The 25,667-nt window shown below is 41.3% G+C and overlaps 1 protein-coding gene across 1 annotated transcript in view; it reads left to right on the plus strand.

The window, feature by feature from the left end:
* The window catches only part of HEATR3 (HEAT repeat containing 3), a 39,919-nt gene extending 17,664 nt beyond the window's left edge, over nt 1-22,255 (plus strand). Inside the window, exons 5-15 of the mRNA XM_054049350.1 lie at nt 1,384-1,493; nt 2,205-2,345; nt 3,803-4,086; nt 5,495-5,585; nt 9,329-9,486; nt 14,291-14,373; nt 15,477-15,613; nt 18,199-18,287; nt 19,186-19,329; nt 19,430-19,606; nt 20,617-22,255. Coding sequence (XP_053905325.1) covers nt 1,384-1,493; nt 2,205-2,345; nt 3,803-4,086; nt 5,495-5,585; nt 9,329-9,486; nt 14,291-14,373; nt 15,477-15,613; nt 18,199-18,287; nt 19,186-19,329; nt 19,430-19,606; nt 20,617-20,739 — 1,537 coding nt within the window. The 3' untranslated portion in view covers nt 20,740-22,255. The remainder of the gene's footprint in view (nt 1-1,383; nt 1,494-2,204; nt 2,346-3,802; nt 4,087-5,494; nt 5,586-9,328; nt 9,487-14,290; nt 14,374-15,476; nt 15,614-18,198; nt 18,288-19,185; nt 19,330-19,429; nt 19,607-20,616) is intronic.
* Nucleotides 22,256-25,667: the final 3,412 nt, after the last annotated feature.

Here is a 25,667-nt window from a genome sequence, read left to right on the forward strand (position 1 = left end):
AAGGGGACACTGACTGGGTTCAGCAAAATGTTAAAATCAAAGGCAACTGAAGCAATGCACAACCTGATAACAGATTTGTCCACTGTGTGCTTTCCCCAGGTACTGCAATCCTGAGGGGAAGATTAAAATGATGGATCATGCCACCCTTGCTAGAAATAGCTTCCCCCTCCCTCCTGCTATCTGACATTGTAAAGAGAAATGCCACTTGTTTTAGGCAGGCATCTCCTCTGTTGGGCCAAATCCTGCCACCTCCTGTGTGGGGATGGGCGACTTCGTAGCAATGGAACACATCCAGTTATGCTATACATAAGAGCCATGATTTTTTAGCTATTAGGCGCCACCATTGGAAAGAGTGAGGATTTCTTTTCTTCCTCCTCCCTCTGCAGATGTTCCCAGTGCCCCTTAGTGCTTGGATACAGGATGAGTGCTTAAGCATATTTAAGCATGTGAATAGTCCCGTTACTAATTTACATTGATTTGTGTAACTGACATGAAGAAAATTATAGGTTGCACAAAGAGAAACAGAAACAATATTAATAGAAACTCTAGTGCAAACATTGGGATGACACAATCTGACAAAGACTTGGGCTAAGAGTTCGAACTGAATTTCAACCTAGAATTGTTTTTTGTTGTTGTTCATTTTGGCTCCATCATGTAAGCTGCTCCATGGGGGTGGAACCTTGAGCCCATCTGAAGCCCTACTGTCTTCATTTGGGCTCCAGACATCTACCAGCATGGGGTAGTAGCAGGGTTGGGGCCTTAGTATCTGACACACACAGAACTATAAAATAACTGCATGCACAAGTCTCTGTGCTGCCATATAACCTTTTGTTGTGTAACCCTTGCCCTCGATAGAACTAGATTTCTTGTATTCGTCACTTGTCAGGTCTTATTTCAAATGTAAGTGACTTTGAGACAGGGACCATGTTTTGTAAAGCACTTAACATATTTTGGGAACTAGATAAATAATAATTCTCACAAGTTTCCTGGCCATGGTTGAGTTCTGTGGTGTTTCTGATCTGTAGAAGTCACAGTCCCGTCTTAATATTTTAGTTCTAAGTGAAATAGGTGAGGCAATTTAAATAAATACAAATAAGATCAGTAAGATAATTAAAGTAAATGGGACCTTTCAGATGGTTTTAGAAACTTAGTTGGCATTCAGGAGTCTGTACTATCTGTGCTGGAACAATGACTTCTTATTACTGACTGGAAAAGAACCATCCTAAAGTGGAAAATGTGTCCTGGAGCTGTTAGTTTTTTTAAAAAATTGATTAATAAAAATATAAATTCCAAAAATAAAATGTTTGAATAAATTGTTTGAGTTCTATTAGAGTGACTTTTGTTAAAAGTTAAAAATGTTTTATCATTCTTTGTTTTTCTTAGTGAGTGCAATGGTACGGCAGTATCTATATTTAATAAAGAAGGGTGCTTGGATGTTGTGTTACAATATTTGAAGAAATTTTCCACAAATGTAGATCTGGCTATCTCAGTAGGTAAGTGGTGTTCATCATGTAGTCTGAGCTACGAATATATATCTAGCCCTGCAATACACTGTATTATAAGGTCATATTAATGATCCTATAGAGTCACAGCTGAAAATAAGAACTTCAAAAAGGCTCCTTCTAAAAATTACACTTTGGAGTTTGAAATCTTGTATGCTTGTTCTCACTCCAAAAGGGGAGTGATGTATTGTAGTGCTTGAGGGAGAGGGAAGGTTTTCTGGAGAAAAATAAACTAATTTAGCTTTTTTAGGGAAAGGGGATGAGTTTGTAATGGGGGCACCATCAATTGAAAAATCCCACTTCTCTGAAAATGTTTGCTCTAACTAATATTGTTACAAGTACTTCACAACACTTCCACTGTTTCTCTTATACAGTCAGTCAGGGCTTTATCTACATAACTTCTGCATGTGAGTAACTCAATTCAGTGGGACTGCTCCCTCGGTAAAGTTATTCATGCCCAAAAGGGTTTGCAAGACTAAGCTCTTGCGTTACTTTCACCTGTTTGTACGCATCTTTCATGCAACAAAAAAGGAGAAGAAAACCCATCTTTAGTAGAAAAAAGATTGTCGGGGCGGTGTAGTACCGTAAACTACTTTTATCCCGCACTTGTTGAAATTGAGCAGCTTTCAGGACGATAGTGTACTATCCAGTTAGAGATCTGAAAACAATACACTTTTGTTTGGTTGGTTTTTGTCACTACAGCACATTGCTTGCAGACAGTGACGGAAGATAACCCAGAGCTGCTTTCTTCTTTCAATACTTCTGCACACCAAGTATTGGAATCCATAATGTTGTCCCAAGACAATACCATGGAGCATATCCTTTTAAGGACATTGTCGGCAGGTATGATTCAACTGGACCCTAACTTTTATATTTGGAACATGCTGTATAGAAGGTAAAGTGGGATGGGAGCGGCAGAGGTTTTAGTTCTCCATCGTGCCAAAGTAATAGGAACAAATTATGATGTTGCCAAAGTGCCAGTTTAGAAGCAGGAGTTGGGTAGATTGTTCTCAAATCTATTCCTGCCACTGTTATACCTTTGTCATAGAGCCTGGGGTTTCATATGTCCTCTTTCACAACCATATAGCGTAACATAGCCAATATCTGAATCATGCCTAAAGGCAATGCTGTCTCTTGATTGTGATTTCAGTCCCAATATGGTTACTCATTCATTAGTTCTTACTACGGAAATAAAGCAATAGTAAATATTAAAGAAACTATGTTGCTCTTGACCTTACCTATGCTGGGCTTTGAAGCATTTGGAAATAGATTTTGAACTTTGTTTTAGCAAGAACAATGTTTAAACCATTTCTAACATGATTTATCTGGCCACTCTGTGTGAGGCCAACCTATTACACTGCAACAGAGATTTTTGAAAGCAGTTTTACAACAGTGTGGCCTGTCCAGGCTGGCCAATCAAGACTTGTCTGAAATTGGTTTAGCTGGAAGCGTGTTGAAACGGACTTTGAAAATCTGTTTTCAAACATGTTTTTTAAAGCCCAATATAAAGGGCCTGGGCCACTGGGTGCTTTGCCTTTAGCTTCACCATCTTGTGTTACATCTTCCAGTTAAGATGCTTTCTGACACTGAAGTACAATTAACTAGAATTCTCCTGTCTAAAGCACTCAGTACCTGTGCTTGGAAAGGGAGGGTTTTATTTAATTTCTCTTTATTTTTTGACTGTTTATAGGTCTGACAAATAATAAAATCAAGCAATGTAGTGTGGAAGAAAATCTCTCCCTTCGTCCTTTTAAGACCACGAATAGCTCAAAATTAAACTCATTCAGTGTCCTGAAGATCTGCTATATCTATCAGGCAAAGTGTCACCAGGATTTCCCTATGGAAATATTTTGTCCATCTTCACATAATGAGGTTTGCCCCAGCTTACAGTTTTGGGCCCTGAATGTTCGATATAGGTTGGCACTTGAAGAACTGAACAGAAAGTCACAAGTCTATAAGAAACTTCTGAAATTTCAATTCATAAAGGACTCGTACCTTTCTGAAGGAGGCAGTTGTTTCTCAGTTAATGCAAGGGATTGGAAATTGGGGGACATGGGTTCTGTTTTCAGCCATGCCATGAAGCCTCTGATCATGGGAAAACTTTTTTGTGCCTTAGAGTCTCCTTTTGTAAGATGGGGATCTATATCTGTCTTTGAAAAGTACTGTGAGAGTCTTGATGAAAGATGTGACATAGATACTGAGTACTATAGCTAGCACAAGTTCTGGTTTTGCAATGGCTACAAGAAGGCCATGCACCATGTCGCTTAAAGGTTTTAACATTCTAACTCTCCCATGTTTAGGCTCTGTCTGGAATATAAAGGACACCATTCCATCCAGTAGCCAGGCAAACACAATTAATGCTATCCTGAAGATTTTCTCAGAATCACTAGTGGTGGATGCTGGTGAAACAGTTATTCACATGAAGGAAGCTGAAACACAAAGGTTAAAACTCACTGCAGAGGCAGAAACTGAGGAGAATGTGAGTGATACAATAGACAACTCTGTATTGAAAGAAGATGATGAAATGGAAGAACCACCTAAAGGAAAAGTCAAAAGAGAAAATGACGTTTCAGATCTACTTCCAGTAAGTATGGCCGATTGTGGCTGACATAGAACTTAGTGGAGTGTTATGCTTCTGATTAGTTTTTGGTTAACTGTCAATCTCATTTTCCCATAACTCATTCGCAGTAGGGTGAAACTTTCCCAAAAAATTCAGCCTCAGACTCCTGGCATAGAGAATTCCATCCTGGTCTGTTAAAGTTTGGCAAAGTTATAAGAAACTGAAAATAGGATCCTATAATGGAAGGTTCACCCTTAATTATAGGCAGAGCTACCAGCATGGTATCAGTGCCGCCTCCTTTCCTCTGCCAGGTTGCCGCCCAAACAGGAAGCCGCAGTGGCTGCTGGGGCTGGAGTGTGGCTTCTCCCCCCTTCCTCTACCCACCCCCTTCTGGCATAGGACCATCATGCTAACCCCCATCATGCAGCCACAGCCTCCCCACAGAGTGGGAGGCGAAGAGGGGCTTGGCAGTTGTGCCTGTCCTGTGAAATTCCAACCCTTACCCATGATTTTGCTGGGATTCTTTTTTTTTTAACCCTGCAGTTTACAAAAGGCCTTACAACTAGACCAAATTTGGGCAGATTTTCATTGGGACCGCAAAAGGCATATGCCTGACACGAAGCCCAACCCTTGCCAAATTTCAGGTCTCTGCTCCAAAGCATGGGGGTGCTAAATCTTTTCAAATTAAAGATTGTCAGAATTTAACAAGGGCAAAACAATAGCCTCATTCTCAGAAACCGCTGAGTCATTTTGGCTGAAATTTTTTAAAATACATTCAGCCTGAGGCAGACACCCAGCCTGTCAAATTTCAGCCCACATGGTTAAAGTTTATGAAGTGCACCTCTACCCTGATATAACGCGACCCGATATAAAACGAATTCGGATATAACTCAGTAAAGCAGTGCTCCGGGGGAGTGGGGGCAGGGCTGCGCACTCCAGCGGATCAAAGCAAGTTCGATATAACGTGGTTTCACCTATAACGTGGTAAGATTTTTTGGCTACTGAGGACAGCATTATATCGGGGTAGAGTGTAACTGAATTAATGGGAAGTGCCCGGCAACCTTAGTAGACAGTGGTACCAGTCGCACCTGTAATTCTTCTTTACAAATTATGAGAATTCGGACATATTGAAAAGGGGGAAAACAGAACAACTCTGAGCTTTTGGCAGGTTTAGATGATGAGATTAGACCTTTCGGGATAACAAGTGATCTGTGCCTATTAGTAGGTTCTGTTAGTCTGCAGAACGAAATACTAAACAATTTCTGGAGTTTGGCACACACCAGTATTAATAGAACATTTGATATTCTCTATTTTGTTAGTTTTTTATGTGACAACTATTCACAATTATTGTATTTTATCTGCTTTGGTTGACAGTCTAGCTACTTTAAAACTAGAGTGCTATGCTCCAAAATTAAGTGTTTGTTTTCTCTAGTCTGATAAGTGGGAGCTGAAACAAGTGACAGCCTTACTGATGGCTCAGCAGACTGCCCTGGAAATCATTGTTAACATGTGCTGCAGTGAAGGTATGTCGGCAGCTTTTTCATTGTTACCAAGGCTTCCATTTTTAGTAACATGGCAAATTTAGTTGGACTGTTCTGGGATCTTATCTGACTTGACCACCTAATCCTCCCATTCTTAAAAGTGAACAAACCAGAGATTTGAATCCTTTAATGCCCCTTACTGTACATAAAGAATCTCAAGATATTAATTTCTAATCCTTTTTTCTCTGTGTTTGACATTGCAGATCTGAGGTGTATCAGTTTCAAACTTCCCTCTTTGTTGGAATCCTTCAGCAAAATTATACACAATCTGAAGCCAAGTCTCCACTTAAGTTCCACCAGACGTAGCTATGTTGGTTAGGGGTGTGATATTTTTCTTTTTTTCATGACATAGCGGTGCTGTCAGAAGCCCTAGTGTCTGTAGTTATATTGGCAAAAAAAAAAAGGTGCTTTTCTGGCATACCTTATTTTGCTGGCTGAAATCTGTATCAGCTTTTGCTGGGATAACTGCATCTACGGTAGGAAGGTTTTGCCCGGCTTTCAAATGTAGGCAGAGCCAAAGGCTCAATAGCTATTCCGTCTTCAGTTAGAGGCTGGGAGCACTGTAGCTCAGGTTTCAGCTTTTTATGGTGTTGCTAGGGTGACCAGACAGCAAATGTGAAAAACCAGAACGGGGATGGGAGGTAATAGGAGCCTATATAAGAAAAAGACCCCCAAATCAGGACTGTCCCTATAAAATCGGGACATCTGGTCACCCTACGTGTTGCTATCCAGGTCCACCATCACAGAGGGAAATTTGAACCTGATACCATTGATACTTCTAAATTTAAAAAAAAAAAAAAAGGGGGGAAATGTTTTAAAGAGTAATGTAGCAAATGTTTTTTTTATGGAGCTGGAACAGCAACTCTTTTGCTTACTCACTAAATGATAAAGTCATAAATGGTTGGTTTTAAAAGAAATGGACAACGCCATTGAAATGTGCATTGTTTATCCTTTGGACCTTCTGTGTGAAGAATCTCTTAGTTTCTCTTATGAGTGCAACGATGCCAGAGAATCATGAGTTTGTTTTTAAATCATGGTTTATATATAATAATCTGGTTTTTATCTCCATTTTTGCTATAGGACTTGCTATAGCAGCTGCAGTTAAGCATCCCAGTTGCTTTTTTTAGATTTGAAATAATGACAATAACTTTAGCTCTGTTTTTGTTAATCTGTGCACCAGATATTTTTCTTTTGCGGATATTAAGAACCTCCCCAGTCGTCTTGCAATTGTGTAAAAATGTCAGCTTGAGTTTCATGAAAGTAATTTCAAAAAGTAACTGTCTGATAGATCCCTTTTTTAAATAATATGCCCTGACTTTCATTTTTATGTATTGGGGGAGAGAGGGGAATAAATAAAGGCTTTTCTGATCCCTTGTTTTGGTTATGAAAGTTTCCTGGGCAAGCAAGAGAACAACAACACTAAACCTGCCCAGGCCCACCTCTCTTCCCACCTCCTTCCTTTATGTGCATAGATCTACCTCTTAAATTTTAGCTTTGTTGCTGTTACTGATAAACGCTCTCTTGGGGAAGAAAATGTGCATAAACTCCCCTAGAGCAATGCATGAAAGTGATGGAACTAACCACCAACAGAAGAGCAACTGATTAATACATGAAATTCTGTGCAAATATACCTAGTACATTGGGGGGAAAATAGATTTTTTTTCCATTAATTTTTTTGTTCTAGTGAACTTACTTACTGGTTATTTGCAGGAATAGTAGGTACAACATTTTCAGCTGGAAATGTGGTTTTCAGGTTGATGATGGCTTTTTAAGAATAACTTACAAAAACCTCTTCTCTCTCCCCTGCCCTCTCCACTCCCCCTCCCCCGTTCTTTATGTCCCAGGGCATTCAGTGCTATTAAAGGCTTTGATCCTACATTTGGATCTGTATAGAGTGTGCAGGAAGGTGGCTCTTGAGCAGAATCCTGGACAGTCAGTAGGATTCCATGAGCACCTGGATCCACTTGCAGGATTGGAGCCTCAGTTTATTACAGTAGATCGATCTTCTGCTGTGCAATCACATTCTTGTTATGGAGCTATCTTCTTCATCTTGCATTGGCTTTCTTAGGCCTTGGCTACACTTACCAGGTAGTTCGACGGCTGGAAATCGAAGTTCTGGGTTCGACTTATCGCGTCTAGTCTGGACGCGATAAGTCGAACCCGGAAGTGCTCGCCGTCGACTGCGGTACTCCAGCTCGGCGAGAGGAGTACCGCGGAGTCGACGGGGGAGCCTGCCTGCCGCGTGTGGACCAAGGTAAGTTCGAACTAAGGTACTTCGACTTCAGCTACGTTATTCACGTAGCTGAAGTTGCGTACCTTAGTTCGAATTGGGGGGGGTAGTGTAGACCAAGCCTTATTCTCTTTTATTTTCCTTTAGTGTCTTCGCATCCTAGAATTATGGAATGCAACTTCAAAAGTGGGAGGAGAGGCAGCTTTTGTACTTTGCTGACAATAGGAATTATATGCGGACAATGTGGTTTGTGCGGGTAGTTCACAGGGCTCTACATACGTGAAGCTTCTTTTGAAAACAGCTTGCTTCCCTTTTAAAAGGGGAACAGTATTTTTTTTTTTTTTTTTTTTTTTTTTTTCAGTTTTGACTAGTCTCTTCAGCAGTTAGTCTGTCTCTTCTTTTCAATCCTGGTTTATTAGTCATTCTTCTGAGAGTTAATAAAATAATCAAATAACTGAGGAGTCCTCAACAGGAATATTAAAATGAGCAGCTGAAACTTGTAATCTCTGACACTGTTGCTCCGGACTATAACGTAAATTTGATCCCCGGGCTGCCCACATTTAGGTGATAACTTCTTAAGTAAATCTTGCTGGTTCTGATGAAAACCGTACTAACGCCATGTATTCCTTTTGGTAATTTCTACCATGTGAAAAATTCTGCACCTATTAAATGGATATCTCATCTAATGAACAGTAATTCATAAGATTTCCTCATTTAATTAGAAAATCTCTTGTGGGTAGCTGCATATCCTGCTGTTGGTTTACTCACTATAAAATACAACCCCCTTGTGTTATTACAGTCCATGATTAGACAGAAATAAGGTCTGTAGAAATTAAGAGGAATCCAGAGATGGGTGTTCACTTAATTTTCAGTTTGCTTAGGGACGAAGATATTTTGATTTCCGAACTTCAGCCAGTGTACTGAATTCACAGACATACTCTGCTCACCAGGGGACCCAAGGGAATTAGCTGAACTGGCATGAGACAGACTCCACACCCCAGGTCCTGGCTTCCTCTCAATGGGGGCATAAGGCAGGGAGCAGGAGTCGTCAGGTGGGGCTGCAAATGTGGGTTTGACTGGGGATCATCTGTAATGAGGAAATATCTAAATATATTGTAATATATGTATAATATTTATATTACATATGTATATATGTAAATATCTCTTGCCCTCTACAGATGCAGTTTCGGAAAGAATAAAAATATACCAAACTCAGCAGTATGTTCCATCCTGTAGTACTTGATAAATTGAATAAGCTTAACCTAAACATGAGCCTTTTGTTAAAATAATTCATATGATACTGTGTATGTGTCATGCACAAGGCTGTAGGCTTGAAATGTACTAGAGCACTAGTTCCTAGAGATTGTCTTGTAATATTTTTCTGGAGTTAAACTGGGCATCAGACACTGGTTTGCATACTAGATAATTCAGGAGTGGGGTGCCTAGTTTGTGTGTGACTTCAGATTTCATTCTTAAATCTGTGTTCTATTCTCAGATCCCTCTGATGACGAATGGGAAGAACTCTCCAGCAGTGATGAGAGTGATCTGTTTATGGAGAACTCCTACGATGAGGGAAGTGGGCCGCCCATGTCACCCCTTTGCCTCTCTGCCGATGTTCACGCAGCACTCATGAACAACCTCATTCCAAAGAAGGTAGAACCGCTGTATATCATCTGATCACAACTCCGATTCAATCTTTTCACTGTGTCTGATTTAGACCTTAGTTTAAACCAACGAATTATTCGAATCCAACTTTAGTACAGGAAGATTGATTTTTAATCAACCTTTAGCGTTTTTAAAAAATCCTAGATATACAGCATCATTCATACAAGTTGACTTAGCTTAAATAATTCTGTGGTGTAAATGGGACTAGACAATTCCTCCGGTATGTCAGGAATGAAGTCAGATATTGGGCTTTTCTGAAACTGTACAGGATTTTCCAAGTTGGATATGTTAAGGGTGACCTGCATAGAGAAAATGGAAATTGAACAAGCCGTGGGAATAAATGCCAATTTTCACTCCTAGCCAGGTTGGGGGAGAATGCCAGAGAGCAAACTGAAATAAACACAAACTTCTTCCCCCCCATCCTCCCCTTAAATTGTTAATTTCGGTAGTCCACTTGCCAATTCTGAGTTTGCTGTTGAGTCCCCAGAACTCATCTTAGTAAGATTTCACAGGCATCAGAAAATATGAAATGTTCATTTTTTAAAGTGACTATAGTAAAGTTTTTCTTAAACACTGTACACCAGTCCCTGTGTCTACACACTTGGAGGCTCTCTCTGTTGCATCAGTGCTTAGATTGATTCTGTAGCATGAGCCGTTCTGGAACCTCAACAACTAGCCTTTAACTAGTGAGAAGATTTCTATAGAAGCTGTAAGAAGGGCAAAATAAATCATCTGTGCTGACTACCCTTCACAACCTAGATAGAGACAAGGTGCGTGAGGTAATATGTTTGATTGAACCATCTTCTGTAGGTGAAAGAGACAAGCTTTTGAGCTCCAGCTGAAGGTCACCTGAAGAAGAGTTCTGTGGAACTTGAAAGCTTGTCTATTTCACCAACAGAAGTTGGTCCAGTAAAATATATTATCTCACCCATCTTGTGTGTGTCATATCCTGCATAGCTACAACGTATCTACAACACTAAAAACTTCATAGCCTAATCATATCATATATAACATTCTTTCTAGTGTACTAATATCTCAAGAGGATGTTAAACAGTGGCTGTTAAAGATAGACATTTTAAAATCAGCAGTTCCTGATAACTAGCATCCAAAAGTGTTAAAGAAGGTGGCTGAGGAACTTGCAGGACCATTAATGTTGATTTTAGGTCTTGGAATGCTGGGGAAGTTCCAGAAGACTGGAAAAAGGTAATGTTGTGATTTAAGAACATAAGTACGGCCATACTGGGTCAGACCAATGGTCCATCTCGCCCAGTATCCTGTCTTCCGACAGTGACCAATGCCAGGTGCTTCAGAGGAAATTCACTTGATGATGACCTGTTCTGTTATACATTCCCAGCTTCTGACAAACAGAGGTTAGAGACACTTCAGGGAATGGTTTTGCATCCCTGCCCATCCTGGCTAATAGCCATTGATGCACCTATCCTCCAGGAACTTATCTAGTTCTTTTTGAACACTGTTATAGTCTTGGCCTTCACAATATCCTCTGGCAAGGAGTTCCACAGGTTGACTGTGTAGCAATACTTCCTTTTGTTCGTTTTAAACCTGCTACCTATTTTTGTTTGGTGACCTCTAGTTCTTGTGTTATGATAGAGAGTAAATAACACTTCCTTATTTACTTTCTCCACACCAGTCATGCTTTTGTAGACCTCTGTCATATCCCCCCTTAGTTGTCTCTTTTCCAACCTGAAAAGTCCCAGTCTTATTAATCTCTCCTCATATGGAAGCTGTTCCATACCCCTAATAATTTTTGTTGCCCTTTTCTGTACCTTTTCCAATTCCAATATATCATTGTTGAGATGGGGCAACCAGATCTGCTTGCAGTATTGAAGATGTGCCAATATTTTAAAAGGGTAAATGGGACATCCTAGGTAATTATTGGCCACTCAGTCTGACATTGATTCTGGGCAAGATAATGGAGTGGCTGATATGGGTCAATTAATAAAGAATTAAAGGAGGACGATATCATTCATGCGAATCAATGTGGGTTGATGGCAAATAGATCTTGTCATACTAACTTGATACCTATTTTGGATGAGATTGCCAGTTTGGTTGATAAAGGTAACTGTGTTGCTGTAATAGGCTTTTTAAGCCATTTGATTTGGTACCACATAACTTTTTGTTTTAAAATTAGAACAATATAATATTAACATAGTACATATTAAATGCAATGAAAGCTGGCTAACTGATAGGTCTCAAAATGTAATGGTAAATGGGGAATCATTATTGAGTGGGTATGTTTCTAGGGGTCGTGCAGGGATCGGTTCTTGGTTCTAAGCTATTTTACATTTTTATTAATAACCTGGAAGAAAACATAAAATCACTGAAAGTTTTCCGGTGACAGAAAAATTGGGGGAGTGGTTAATAATGAAGATGACAGATCACCGATAGAGAGCAATCTGGAGCGCAAGCAAGCAGTTAGCTAAATGTAAATGTATACATCTAGTAACAAAGAATGTAAGCCATACTTACAGGATGGGGGACTCTCTGTTGGGAAGCAATGACTCTGAAAAAAGATTTGGAGGTTGTGGTGGATAATCAGCTGAACATGAGCTCCCAGTGTGATCTTGTGGCCAAAAGGCTATAGTGCAGTCCTTGGATGCATATATGGGAATCTCAAGTAGAAGTAAAGAGGTTATTTTAGTGCTGTATTTGGCATTGGTGTGATTGCTACTGGCATACTACATCCACAATTCCAGAAGGATGTTGATAAATTGGAGAGGATTAAGAGAAGAGGCACAAGAATGATTAAAGGTTTTGAAAACATGCCTTGTAATGATAGACTCAAAGAGCTCAATCTATTTAGCTTAACAAAGATGAGATTAAGGGATGACTAGATCACAGTTTATAAGTATCTACGTGGGGATCAAATATTTGATCATGGGCTCTTCAGCCTAGCAGAGAAAGGCATAACACATTCCAATGACTGGAAGTTGAAGCTAGACAAATTCAGACTGGAAATAAGGAATAATTTTTTAAGTGTAGGTTATCAATCAGTGGAACAATTTACCAAGGGTCTTGGTGGATTCTCCTTCCCTAGCAATTTAAAAATCATGATTGGATGTTTTTCTAAAAGATATGGTCTAGGAATTATTTTAGGGAAGTTCAATGGCCTGTTAACAGGAAGTCAGATGATGATCACGGTGATCCTTTCTGGCCTTGGAAGCTATGAATCTAGTTATTTTTGTTCCTACCCTTCCCTGCCCCAATCTCAGCACAGGTTTCTGTGGTTAGCACAATTTTTGCTTTTGCTCTCTAGGCCACTGTAACAGAAGCAGAGCCATGACTCTTACTGTTTATTTTAAAATATATGTATATATACTTGGATCCTTCTCAAAAACACACCATATTTTGTTAACAGGTTAAAAGCTTTTGGTTGTTAAAACTTATTTCTAATTCATCTTTATAACTGATGCATCCCAGGAAAATAACTTTAATCCTCTAGTACTTAAAAGGACACCAACTTAAAAAAATCATTTTTCTGGAAAAATATTTCACCTGCTACTTTTACAAGTAACAACTCAGATAACTGTAACTGGCAACATGAGAAAAATATTTGTTTTAGTTTGCTTTATTTGACAATGTTTGGGGTTTTTTTTTTTTTTTTTTTTTTGCTTAGTCACTCCTGACTTTACACAGAAAAAGCTAGTGAGTTTCCCCTGTGTGTGTAGGTTTTTCATGCAGTGACAAGGAAGAGGAAAACATTTTTTGAGATAAGAAAATAGGACTGACTGTAAAATAACAAAAATTCAAAGGGGAACTTCAAGTTAGGTGTAAAATCTGAGGCAAGTTTGAGTACATTTAGAAAGAAAATTGACTTATTTCACATTGAAGGTGTTCCTTTCTAATGAAAAGATCAAACTTCCAAACATTTTGTTCAGTGATAGTATGTACTATAAAATCATATTGGGGACTCTGCCATTAGTGGTTGATGATATCAGAAAAATGCTTCATCTAGCTGTGCAGGTGAAGTAGTTTGATTTCTTTCAAACGAGGATCCGGAATGTCACTGGATGATCTGAATAACATCTGATTTTTTTTAAAGCCTTTCCTGTCATTCTTTGATTGTCTAATTTCCTCCCTACTTGCTAACAAGTTCTTTGTGTGAACAACAGGAAGATCTTTGGAGGTTCCCTGGATAATCTTTCTATCCTTTCAGCTGCGGGAATCTTACCTAAACTTTTTAACCTTAAAAACTTGGTATGAGGGATTGGCAAAAGTTCAAGGTTGTTTATTTGTAAAGTGCCTAGCTTATTCTTAATTGTGGGTTGCGAAGGTAACATGCCTCATCTTGTTGTTGTAGTAGTAGTGCTAGTAGTAGTATGGCAGTGTGATAGAATTGAGAACAAAGGGGGTGTCTACGTAAGATTAACTGTATTCAAGGCCCCGTGTACTCTGTGGCAAACTGAACCTAAAATCTCTGGTGAGGTCCCTGGATTCTGCAGCATTGTGGAAATTATGCAGCATATTCATTTTCAATTGTTTAAAGAGGTTTTAAATTAAATATGGAAACAAGAACTTTATAATTTAATATAAAAAATCTTATGCTAAACCCAGGGCATAACTACCGTAGAAGTTGTCAGGAGAGAAGCTGGAGATTCCAGCAGTTGAGTGAATCATGGTTGGAACTTTTGACATCTGGGGACGCACTGGAGGCAGTTTGGGATTGTGGGATAAATATATAGGTTAATGTTTCTGCTGAATGATCAGCAAAGAAATAGCTAACATTAAACTGTCCTTGACCCCCAAAAAACCTGTTGCCAAACTTTTTTTCCAGATTCTTGAAAAAACCGCTTTTCCGAACAGTGTTGCTGTAGACATCTGTACACACAGTCCATCTTGGAAGCCGTTAATTAGAAAGTAGGAATTTCTTTGACTTTTTAAAATTTTCAGTGCATTTGTAATTAAATTATTAATATAACACCAGATCTTCAATTTCAAGATTTTTTGGATCATAAACATTGATCAGGGCCGTCTCCGGGCACCAGCAAACCAAGCAGATGCTTGGGGCAGCACATTTTCAGGGGCCACATTCCAGCCAGCCTTTTTTTTTTTTTTTTGGTGCTTGGGTGGCAAAAGCCTAGAGTCGGCCCTGGCAGTAGCAGCGTGTCCTGCGCTGGTGGCGCCCTGGGGCCACTGCGGTTCGCGTCGGGGAGCAGCGCCCACACCTTACGGCTGGGCAGGCTCCGAGCACGGGACACTCAGGCTGGGGGCCGCCACTCGGGGCACATGGAGCCGCCTGCAGGTGCCGCAGGGCAACCGCCCCCCAGCGCCGCAGCCGGGGCTGGGCGAAGCAGCCAGAGCCGCCCAGGGACTGCGGCAGGACGGCCAGGAGTGGGGCCATAGAGGGCAGGGCCCGCGTCCCGCTCTCCAGGGCTCCGTTCCCTCTGGGGCTGCCCTGCCCCGGCTCCTCAGCCCCCTGCCGGGGCGGTCCCCCGGCTCTGTCCTCCCCAGTCCTGGAGGCGGGAGCCCTGGCTAGAGGGACCCTGTGCTGAGGCGCGGCCTAGGAGCCCCGCTGCTTACCCTGACCCTGCCAGCGCTGGACCGGCTGGAGGCGAGGGGGGAGCCCAGCGCTGGGGCAGCGGGTGGGGTGAGAGGGGAGAGCCCAGGGTTGGGGTGGCAGGGGGTGCGGGTGGGGGGGAGAACCCAGGGTTGGACTGGCAGGGGTGCGGGTGAGGGGCAGCCAAAACATTTTTTGCTTGGGGAGACAAAAAACCTAGAGCCGGCCCTGCATTGATACTTCAGTGTGTGTGGGGTCACCCTAGAGAACTGGACCTTACAAGTCTGCTACATTGTTTTAGTAACAAGATACAAATATTTACATACAGATACTTTGTGATCCCCAGATAAATTATACCCCACCTCAACATTGCATAATTAAATTAAAATTCCTTGTTTATATTGGTCATTTTTTTATTAATAGAGCCTCAAAAGGCATATTTCTGTTATTTACTTTGTTCCAGAATGAACACGGTACAGTGCAGAGCTCTAACGTGTCTCCATAGCATTTTGTTAGTATCAGATGTGGATTGTCTTGGAGGAGCTTCAACACTTCAGTCACTTGCACAGCACCTCTCCCAGCTAGTGTTTTCTCAGTCAGGTAAGTTTAAGGCCATAATATTAAAGAAACTTAACTCAGAAAGGTTTGATTGCTTCTATTATAAGTTATTTTTTTATATAATTTTTATATATATTTTAATTATAAGTTCATTTATATTAAATGATATGTCATTTAATTTAATACAATTTTATTACTAATCCCCTCTGCACTGCCTTCCAAATGTAAGAAAAAAATGATGTTGGGAATATGCTGCCAAGCTATGTAAACCTCACGTAATCTCCTTATCTAGGAAAGCTCTGATCGAATAAAGTTTTTGGAGTGCATAGTATGTTTTACATCAGTATATGCAAGCACTAAAATATAAAGTGACTTGACCAGTGTGGGAGCCCCATCCTAACGTGAGACCACAACATCTATATTTGGTCATACCTGTGATGGTGGCAGTTTTTTCCATTGATCACATAAGGCAAGCTATTGTCAGGGAGAGCAGGACATCTCCCGAGTATGTATAAACAAATCTGAATGTGAGAGAATTCACTTATCTGAAATGACATGTCACCAGCATTATAATTCAGATTAGGCATCACAGGAAGCTATTCCCAAAGTGATTTCCAAAGCTGAAACAAACTCTAGTATTTGCATACTTATCAAAATAGGAAATATAACAGGTCTCTCTTTCTCTGGGGCATAAGTTGTGTGTATTTTTTGTGTACCACTCTTGAAAATGTATATCTCTAATAAATTTAATCATTTGCCCCAAACATTTTACATTTACGACTAAACATCAAAGCTGCTTATCAAATTTCCTGGTGTGATGATGATTTGATTTGAATTAAGATGATAAACCTGTTGGACAATTTTCTTTTAAAACAGTATTGTTGTGGAGTAACAAACTTATTCCTATGTCTCTAAAAGCTTCTGTGTTAATTCCACTGAGTAGGGTTACCATATTTAAAAAATAAAAAAAGAGGACATTCCACAGGCCCTAGCCCCACCCCTTCCCACCCCCGGCCCTGCCCCAGCCCCGCCCCTTCGCCAAAGTCGCCGCCCTAACTCCCCCTCCTCCCTCCCAGCCACGCGAAAAGGGCTGCCCGAGCGCTACTGGCTTTACGGTTTGCCGGGCAGCCTCCAGACCCTGCGCCCCCGGCCGGCGCTTCCCCAGCGCAGCTGGAGCCCGGGAGGGGAAGCGCCCAGCTGGGGGCGCAGGGTCTGGAGGCTGCCCGGCAAACCATGAAGCCGGTAGCACTCGGGCTTCGGGCAGCCCCTATGCCTCTGGACCCTGCGTCCCCGGCCGGGCACTTCTCCTCCCCGGCTCCAGCTGCTCTGCTCCGGCGGCACCGGGGCTGCCCGAAGCTGGTAGCGCTGGCTCGGGCAGCTTGGCTTTTAAACAGAGCCGAAGTCTGAGTCCGGGGAGAAGCAGAGCAGCCGCGGGAGAGGAAGTGCCCGGCCGGTATTTTTCCCGGACATGTTCGCCTTTTTGGCAATTCCCCCCGGACGGGGGTTTGATTGCCGAAAAGCTGGACATGTCCGGGAAAAACCGGACGTATGGTAACCCTACCACTGAGAGCTATTGTGAAGATTTCCCAGTTTCTAATGCTGCTTTCAGATTAAGAGGTGACCAGTTGATGAACAAGCATGCTGGAAATTAATAGTTTAAGGGTCCATCTACACTACAAGAACAACATTAGCCCATGATTCTCTGCTGTGAATAGGAGTGTCTGATGACAGATGCTCCTAGCTGTAGCAGATAATCATGCTAACACACGGTTATTGTAGACAGGCCTAAAAACACTGTAGTGAATTATGTGGACTACTGTATAAGTAGCTGTTCAAAGTGCTAGTCTCCTAACTGGGATAGGAATCTGTAAGGTGCTGCTGCAGGTTTTTACTCCTGCAAAAGCCTGTAAATAGCAACAAAAGAACATTAGGGGAGAATGAAAAGTGTTAAAATACGGAAGAATATGCATGCAAGAAGTTGGTATTGGGGAGCAGTTGAGTATTCAAAATTTTGTGGGCACAGTTCGAGTCCTAGGTTTCCCAGGGTTTACTGCATGCCAGGGGGAAACGAACAGGTGAAAACGTTCTTGGTGTTAATGTAGAGATGCTAATATTCTGGGTGCATGTTGGAGCTCAGAGTCCCAGGAAAAAGACTGGACGTCTTACAGATTTTCTTAAGAGAGCTAGGAAGTGAGTTTTAAAATACTTGCTTAGCTCCTTTGCAGTGCTCCTCTTCGTGCTCCAGTGGTACTTATGGTCTGAAATATTGGTGTGGGACACTTTGTGCTAAATTTTCAGTTTGGCCTTAATTAGGCCTCACTTTTTGCATGCATAATTGTACACCTATATTTGATGTCACTTAGAAGTCCTAGTCCTGGATTGTGTCTGAAAACTAGGACTTCAGACATCTGTGGCATAAGTTGCAGATACAAATATGAACATGAAATTGTTGGCAATTTCCACCCATAAAGCTAGAGGCCCAGTCTCTGAAAATCTAGGTTTTAACATGGAGCAGCACCAATAGATGTGGAATGGAAGGAAATTTTTCTCTGCTCTCAGTGCAGAAAGTCCTTAAAATGATTTGAAGTTTGTTCTGACTCTTTGGTTTTGTGTTTATATTTGAGCAGAATTTCCTACACACACTGAATTCCTGGAAGCCGTAACTAGTGCTATGAGGGCTCTCTTGCAAACAATGGCATCAAAGAATATATCTCAGGTGAGAGGTTTTTCTAACAAATGTGAGCATTCTGGTAGATACAGGTTCAGTAAATTTACATCAGATTGTACTTGAATGGTTTTGAAACAAACCCATCTTTAAAGAGCGCTAAATTCTTGTAACTTGATGTTTAATGTTTTAAGCGTTGTAACAGTGCTTATTAACACTGCTAGAAATACAGGTTTAACAAAATTCATCCTAATTTTTCTCATAGATAAATAAGGTTGCTGAAAAAAAATGCTCCTGCAACGGGGGGGGGGGATTTTTTGGCCTGAGGACCACATCTGGGAATGGAAATTGTATGGTGGGCTATGAATGCTCACGAAATTGGGAGTAGGGGTGTGAGAGAGGGTGAGGGCTCCAGCTGGGGGTGAGGGCTCTGGGATGGGGCCAGAAATGAGTTCAGGGTGTGGGAGGGGACTCTGGGCTGGGGTAGTGGGATGGGGCCAGAAATGAGTTCAGGGTGTGGGAGGGGACTCTGGGCTGGGGTAGGGGGTTGGAGTGCGGGGTGGGGGATAAGGGCTCTGGCTGGAGGTGCGGGCTCTGGTGTGGGGCCATGGATGAGGGGGTTGGGGTACAGGAGGGGGCTCTGGGCTGGGATTGAGGGGTTCGGCAGGCAGGGGGTTGGGGCACAGTGGGGGTGGCTCAGGGGTGCAGGCTCCGGGTGGCGTTTATCTCAAGCAGCTCCTGGAAGCAGCAGCATGACCCCTCTCTGGCTCCATGCTGATTCCATCTTCAGTCTTAACTTTTTTCATAATATACAGATGCTGCTTATCTGCTATAAGTTTGTCTGTCTTATATAGAAGCAAATGACCTAAAGATTTTTCTCTGAAATAGTGTTTCTCTGGAAATTTAAATTTGTCTGACATTTACTTTTCTTCCTTTTTTTTTTAAACAGTGTATGACTCCTGAGCAGCTGATGTCTTTATGTGAAGCTGGTGTTCATAGCAGTAATATCAGTGTTAGAGTAAATGTAGTTAGCATCCTGGGAATTGCTGGCAGCGTGCTGGCAAAAATAGAAGATACAGCTGAAACACTAAAGGTAAAAAATACATGGGTAGCAACCCCTAAACTGCTTTAGCGGCTATTACTTGCCATTGTTTTATAATGCCATGTTTTTAAAAATAAGTATCTCTTTTCAGATGATTGGAAAATTTCTTCTTGAGGTTGCTATGAAGGATTCTTCTCTTGTGGTAGCTGGAGAAGCTCTGGATGCTCTCTTTGATGTTTTTGCAGATGGGACAGAGGCTGAAAAAGCAGCAGTTCAGATTAAATTGCTCCCTGCACTGAAAGAATTCCAGCCAGTCTTCAAAATAAGGGTAGGCATCTCACAAACTAGTAACCAGTCCAAGGCCTCAAAACACAGTTTAAGTTAACGCTTGAGATTAGTTTTGCTGCTTGTACTACCAGGAAATTGTGAAATATGCCCACATGATTTTAAACAATTCAGTGCACAGAAGAAAGCAAAAAAAAACCAAACCTCACTTACTCTTAGTATGCTTTAGATGGGAAGAAAAGTTCCTTTCTTGACAGTCAAATTAACCATGTGCATAAAGAATTAATCCCATATTTACTATGAGGCACCTTTGGTTCTAAGTTATTGTCCATCTTTTTCTGAACTCCTGGTACGTTGATTTTGCCAACTCCTCCATGGGTAGAGAGGGCCAAACATGGTTAACCTTTAGAGAGGAGAGAGGAAATCCTCTTCTGAAACTAGTTTGACTTCTTGTTTTAATTTGCATGGGTGTCCAAATGTGCATATACTTATCCTGTTGCTGCTTAGTTAAGATAGGTCTTAACCAGAATCCTGTACTGTTAAGTGAAATTATACAAGTGAAACTTCCAATCTCTCAAATTAATTTTTTTTTCTTTAAAAGGGGGATACATTTCCAAAGCATTGTGTTGCTTTAGCCAGGTGACACCCAGTAGGCTAAAAGCTCCAATATACTTTTAAAATAGATACCTTTTATTTCTATAGTTTATTGCTGGATGGCCTAATATCTATTAGCCCATCATTCTAGGGCACAACAAATTCACTGTAGCAGAGGCGCTGTCATACTCCACCAATTGACCCTTCATTAAATGTGAGTGCTTTGCACTTCATTACATTTCTGAGTGCAGTGCTAGGTCTTTTCCCTAAAATATCTACAGAGGATAAATACATGTTACAGATTTAACTGTGTAATTATTGAAAGGCAGGAGCATCATATCCTAGCAGAGGGTATCTGAGAAGTGCTTGGCTGTTCTAATCTGAAAAGCTGCCTTCTCAATTTTATATATATATATATATATATATATGTGTGTGTGCGTGTATTTTTTTTTATTGCAGATGCGGAAAGAAGGAAAAGGACAGTACAGTACAGATCAGTTGTGTGTTCTTGACAATGTAAAAATGAATTTGAGAAGATTCATTGCCTATCAAGAGACATTAGGGGGAAAAAAGACTACTTGAAACGGACTTTAAATTAAGGTTTTCTTTATTGATTGTCAAATATATAAGTTTTGAATTCTAGAATTTTGGGGAGAGGAAGTTCTGTTTTTATGTTAACATTGCATTTCATCATGCATATTTTATACTCTCTGGGAGGATGCAATATTAAAGCTGGATTCAGCATATGAAAGTATTGCATTACTTTGAAATGTCATGTTCGTGCTGGTAAGAAATGGTGTTGCAATCTTGGGATATGTAAATACAGTTTACTCTCATTGTGTGGAAACCTTCATATACCCTGGCACAAAATTATACCACAAGAAATTAGTTAAAAAAATAAAATCACAGTTACCTAAAAAGTTGAGAAAACTCATAAGAAACCTAGAATTTTTTTTAGAGGATCTAAGTAGTGGCTGAATGCCTAGGAAAGTTAAGGTATACTGTCAGCTGTGTTCAGAATTGAAAGGGCAGCTTTGGCAAGTTTCCTGAGCAAAGTATGATAGGTACATAGATTAGCATTTGGATTTTTTGTCCTCCGAGGCTTATCAAAGAAAAAGCTATGTCAATTTCACTTTCATCCAGTATAATAAATTCCTACATGACAGGTAACTATTGTGGAAGTTAGTTTAGAAGAAACCGGCAAAAGATATTCGGCCTGATTTTTACTTCATTTTGTGGGTGTTCAGCTTTCTGAAAATCAGTTCAATAGGCTTTACTTCCTTTCTGTAACTCCGACGTGAAGGTAAAAGTTTGGATTTGGGGAAGTAATACACCTAATAACAAATACAACTAGTTTTGTATTGAAATGTGATCTAAAATATTTTTTTAAAAAATTGTTTAAATGATATCTACTCAAATGTGTTGGTTAGAGATTTTAAACTGAGACCCGTGAAATGCCTGTAAAATACGTTACCTGTTTTTGAAGAAGTGTCACTGATTATGGATGCATAAAGACAAAGATGGACTTTTATATATGAAACAATTTTTATTAATGTTTTAAAATGTATTCGTTCAATTCATGAAAACAAAAGTGTCTCAAATACACAATGTAGAAAAATAAGTTTTGTGGGGGGGGGCCGCTTTGGAGAACTGGGAATACAGACATTACATCTAAAAACCAATCAGTTTTATTCATTATGTGAGGTGGAGCCTTATTCAAAGACAAATAAAATTGGGAAGAATTGAACACTTTAAAGATGTCAAATATTGTATAAACTTTTGGGAGGGGAAGGGGGGGGGGGTATTTTTAGAGCTTACCTGTTAAGCCTTGTTGCATGATTGAAATGGAATATTTGAAGTGTTTAGTGTTCTGATGCTATTGTGCCAGTGCCACAGAGGTTTTAGTAGCTAACACTAAATTGGATTCTTCTAAATACTCAATATTTTAACTGTTATGATCAGATTTTTACCCCTATCAGCCCAGGAGTTTTTACCAGATTCCAGGAATGGATGTATTTTGCTTTGTTGTTCAGTGTCCTAGTCCCAGTGTGGAGAAGAAAAAATATATTACTTTATTCCTCTGTAAGAGGAGATTTTACTCCCGGCTTCTATGTGTGGTTTTCCTTTTTGGACAATGTCGAGTTTGTCCATTGTGAATATACAAATCATTCCTAAGTGTGAACTAGCAGACTTTTTAATAAAATATTTTTTGCAGTAAAAGTTAGAGAAATTAATTGTTGAAAAATTAACTTGGTGGTTATTCTTCAAGAATGCTCTAGTTCAAACAGGAATTAATTCAGGGAAGACCTATGACCTGTGTTATGCAGGAGGTCATTCTGCATCCTACAACTCTGATACCTCTGTGCTAGTCCCCTCCTGTCTGCAGTTTCTGCAGGCAGTGAGAAGCTGTAGCACAGCCATGCTATCCATACCCCTTCTCCGGCCTTCTGCCAGATCTTCTGCTTCTGCAAGAGCAGTCAAGTGGCTGTTCACTTGGCTCCTGATCTTTCTTTCCGTTTTGTCCAGCAGTAGCATGCAATCTTTCTTTCTTGTCTTTCTTCTGATTCAGATATTGAGCTGTGCAAATATGGAGCTAAATCCAAGCCATGTTCTATTTGTGAGGCAGCTTTTACAGGCTCTTTGGAGAACTAATTATGCCCTGCCTGTTCTCAGCCAGTTGACACTTGCACTGAATTGGGTAGGCATGTTGGGTGTTGTCCCCCTATCCACTCAAGAAGCCATGACTTCAGCACAGAACATCCCAATCTGGAGACTCAGAGCAGAACAAAAAGGAAAAGAAAAGGTATAATAGTAAAAACTAAAAGGTATTTTTCTTCTGACTCCGATACCTTATCCCCTACTGAGGAAGGGGAGCTCTTGGGTTCAGATTCTGAGCAGGACATTCAAAAGATACAATAAAAGTTTTTTCCTCCTGAGATCATAGAATCCTAGGGCTAGAAGGGACTGCAAAGGTCATCTAATCTAACCCTCCTGTTTGAAACCACGTGCATCCACAGTGTAGATCCAACCTGAGCAGGCACTAGAGGACAAGCCCAAAGGCAGATACCTACCATGTAAATCCTTGCTTGAGAGAGAAATCCTGCTGCACCCATCCTTCGTGGATGTAATCGGAGAGGAATGGGAAACCCTGATACGGGTAAATGCATAAGCAGGCATTCACTTAGATACTACAAGTTGCAAGAGCCAAAAAATGCCATTATAGGTATGCCAAAAGTCAATGCTACAGTGGTATCGCTAGCAAAAGATAGGGTAATCCCATTTGAAAGGGATTCTTTCCCAAAGATCCAACTGATATAAATGTGGTAGCCACTGTCAGAATGGTCTTTTCAGCTTCGATGGCCATTCATAGGGCACCCCTGATGGCTACATGCTTTGCAAAAGCCAGTGTCCTGGCTTGATGACCTTAAAGCCATGAAGGACAGAGACTATCCTGATTTTCTGTCTACACTTAAGAAAATTTCCCTAGCAACAGCTTTTAGAGGCTGATGCCACAATGCATGCAATGAGATTTTTAGCCAGAGCCATGGATCCAACTCATCAACCAGATGCAACATCTATCTGGCTTTGCTCCTGGAAGGTTGATGTTCGCTCCAAATAAATTCTGTGATCATCTAAATTCACAGGCTTTCTACTCTTTGGGTAAAAACTAGACAAAATAGTGGCAGACAGCACAGCTAAACTGAAACAGTCTTACCCCTTGCCTCCCCACTCAGTACTCTGAGAAGGGACTACAAACCCAGTAACAGACAAACGCTCCTTCTATCTACCTCACAAATGTACCAGAAGAAAGAGAGCAGATACTGGGGAAAACCCTGGAACTGGGGATCAAGTGAAAAATTTAGAGTGGATCCACCATCTCTAAGGGCAGGTCTTCACTACCCACCGGATCGGCGGGTAGGGATCAATCTATCGGGGATCGATTTATCACGTCTCGTCTAGATAAATCAATCCCCGTCGACTCTGGAATTCCAGCTTGCAAGAGGCGGAAGTGGAGTCGACGGGGGAGCGGCTGGGTCGACTCGCCGCCATCCTCACGGCCAGATAAGTCGACCTAAGATATGCCGACTCCAGCTATGCTATTCACGTAGCTGAAGTCGGCGTATCTTAGGTCGACACCCCCACCACACCCGCCCAGTGTAGACCAGGCTAAGAGCCCACTATGACAAATGATCATGCCTCCTCCCAGGCCTGAATCTAGGAGGCAGAATTTCCCACTTCTCAGGGCGGGTCTACACTAGCAGTGCTGCATTGGTGCAGCTGCACTGCTGTAGCACGTCTGGTGAAGGCGCTCTATGCCGATGGGAGAGCACTCTCCCGTCAGCATAATTACTCCACCTCCACAAAAGGCAGAAGATATGTCAGCAGGAGAGCGTCTCCTGCCAGCATGGTGCCAGTGTGGACAGCACTTAGGTCGCTTTAACTTGCAGCGCTCAGGTGGGTGTCTTTTTCACACCCCTGAGCGATGTAAGTTAGATTGACTTAAGTGGCAGTGTAGACCTGCCCTAATAAGAATGGTCTCGGTCAACCACAGACAGGTGGTTGAGAGAGGTAGTGAGTTGTAAATACTCCCTTGAACTCAGGGCCCTGCCCTATTTCTCTTTCATCCAATCCCTTCTTGAGTGACCCAGTGTGAGTTGGTGTTAAACAAAATCTCACATCTTTCTCATAACACACAAACTAGGGGTCACCAAATGAAATTAATAGACAGCAGGTTTAAAACAAAAGTAAGTATTTTTTCACACACTGCACGAGGAACCTGTGGAACTCCTTGCCAGAGGATGTTGTGAAGGCCAAGACTATAATAGTTTTCAAAAAGAACTAGATAAGTTCATGGAGGATAGGTCCATCAATGGCTATTAGCTAGGATAGGCAGGGATGGTGTCCCTAACTTATATTAGAAGCTGGGAATGGGTGACGGGATGGATCAGTTCATGATACCTGCTCTGTTCATTCCCTCTGGGGCACCTGGCATTGGCCACTGTCGGAAGACAGGATACTGGGCTAGATGGACCTTTGGTCTGACCCAGTATGGCTGTTCTTATGTTCCTATCTCCTGAACAATAGGAGCAATAGAAAAGATTGCCTCAGAAGAAAGGTTCTTAGAACTATACTTCATTTTCTTCATTGTCCAGAAGCATATGGAGGGTGAGGGGTATCAGAGCCATCCTGGAACTCAAATGGCTCAACAACTAGATGAAGAAAATGGGATAGAGAGACTAGCATCCCTGTCCCAAGGGGACTTCCTCATTTCTGTGGACTTAGCAGATGCATATCTCCACATTCCCATAAAACCATGCCACCACAGACAGCTCAGATTTTCATATTGCACAGTCCACTACCAATACCAAATGCTCCTATTTTGTGTTTTCTTCCTCCAGGGTCTTTGCCAAGTTAGGCAGGCTCAGGTTTCAGGGCAGTCACTTGTATCTCTTCCTAGATGACATCTTGATCAGAGCTCCAACCCACAGTGCCACAATCCAAATGCTAGA

The sequence above is a fragment of the Malaclemys terrapin genome, chromosome 14 (assembly GCF_027887155.1).
Source record: "Malaclemys terrapin pileata isolate rMalTer1 chromosome 14, rMalTer1.hap1, whole genome shotgun sequence".
NCBI lineage: Eukaryota > Metazoa > Chordata > Testudines > Emydidae > Malaclemys > Malaclemys terrapin.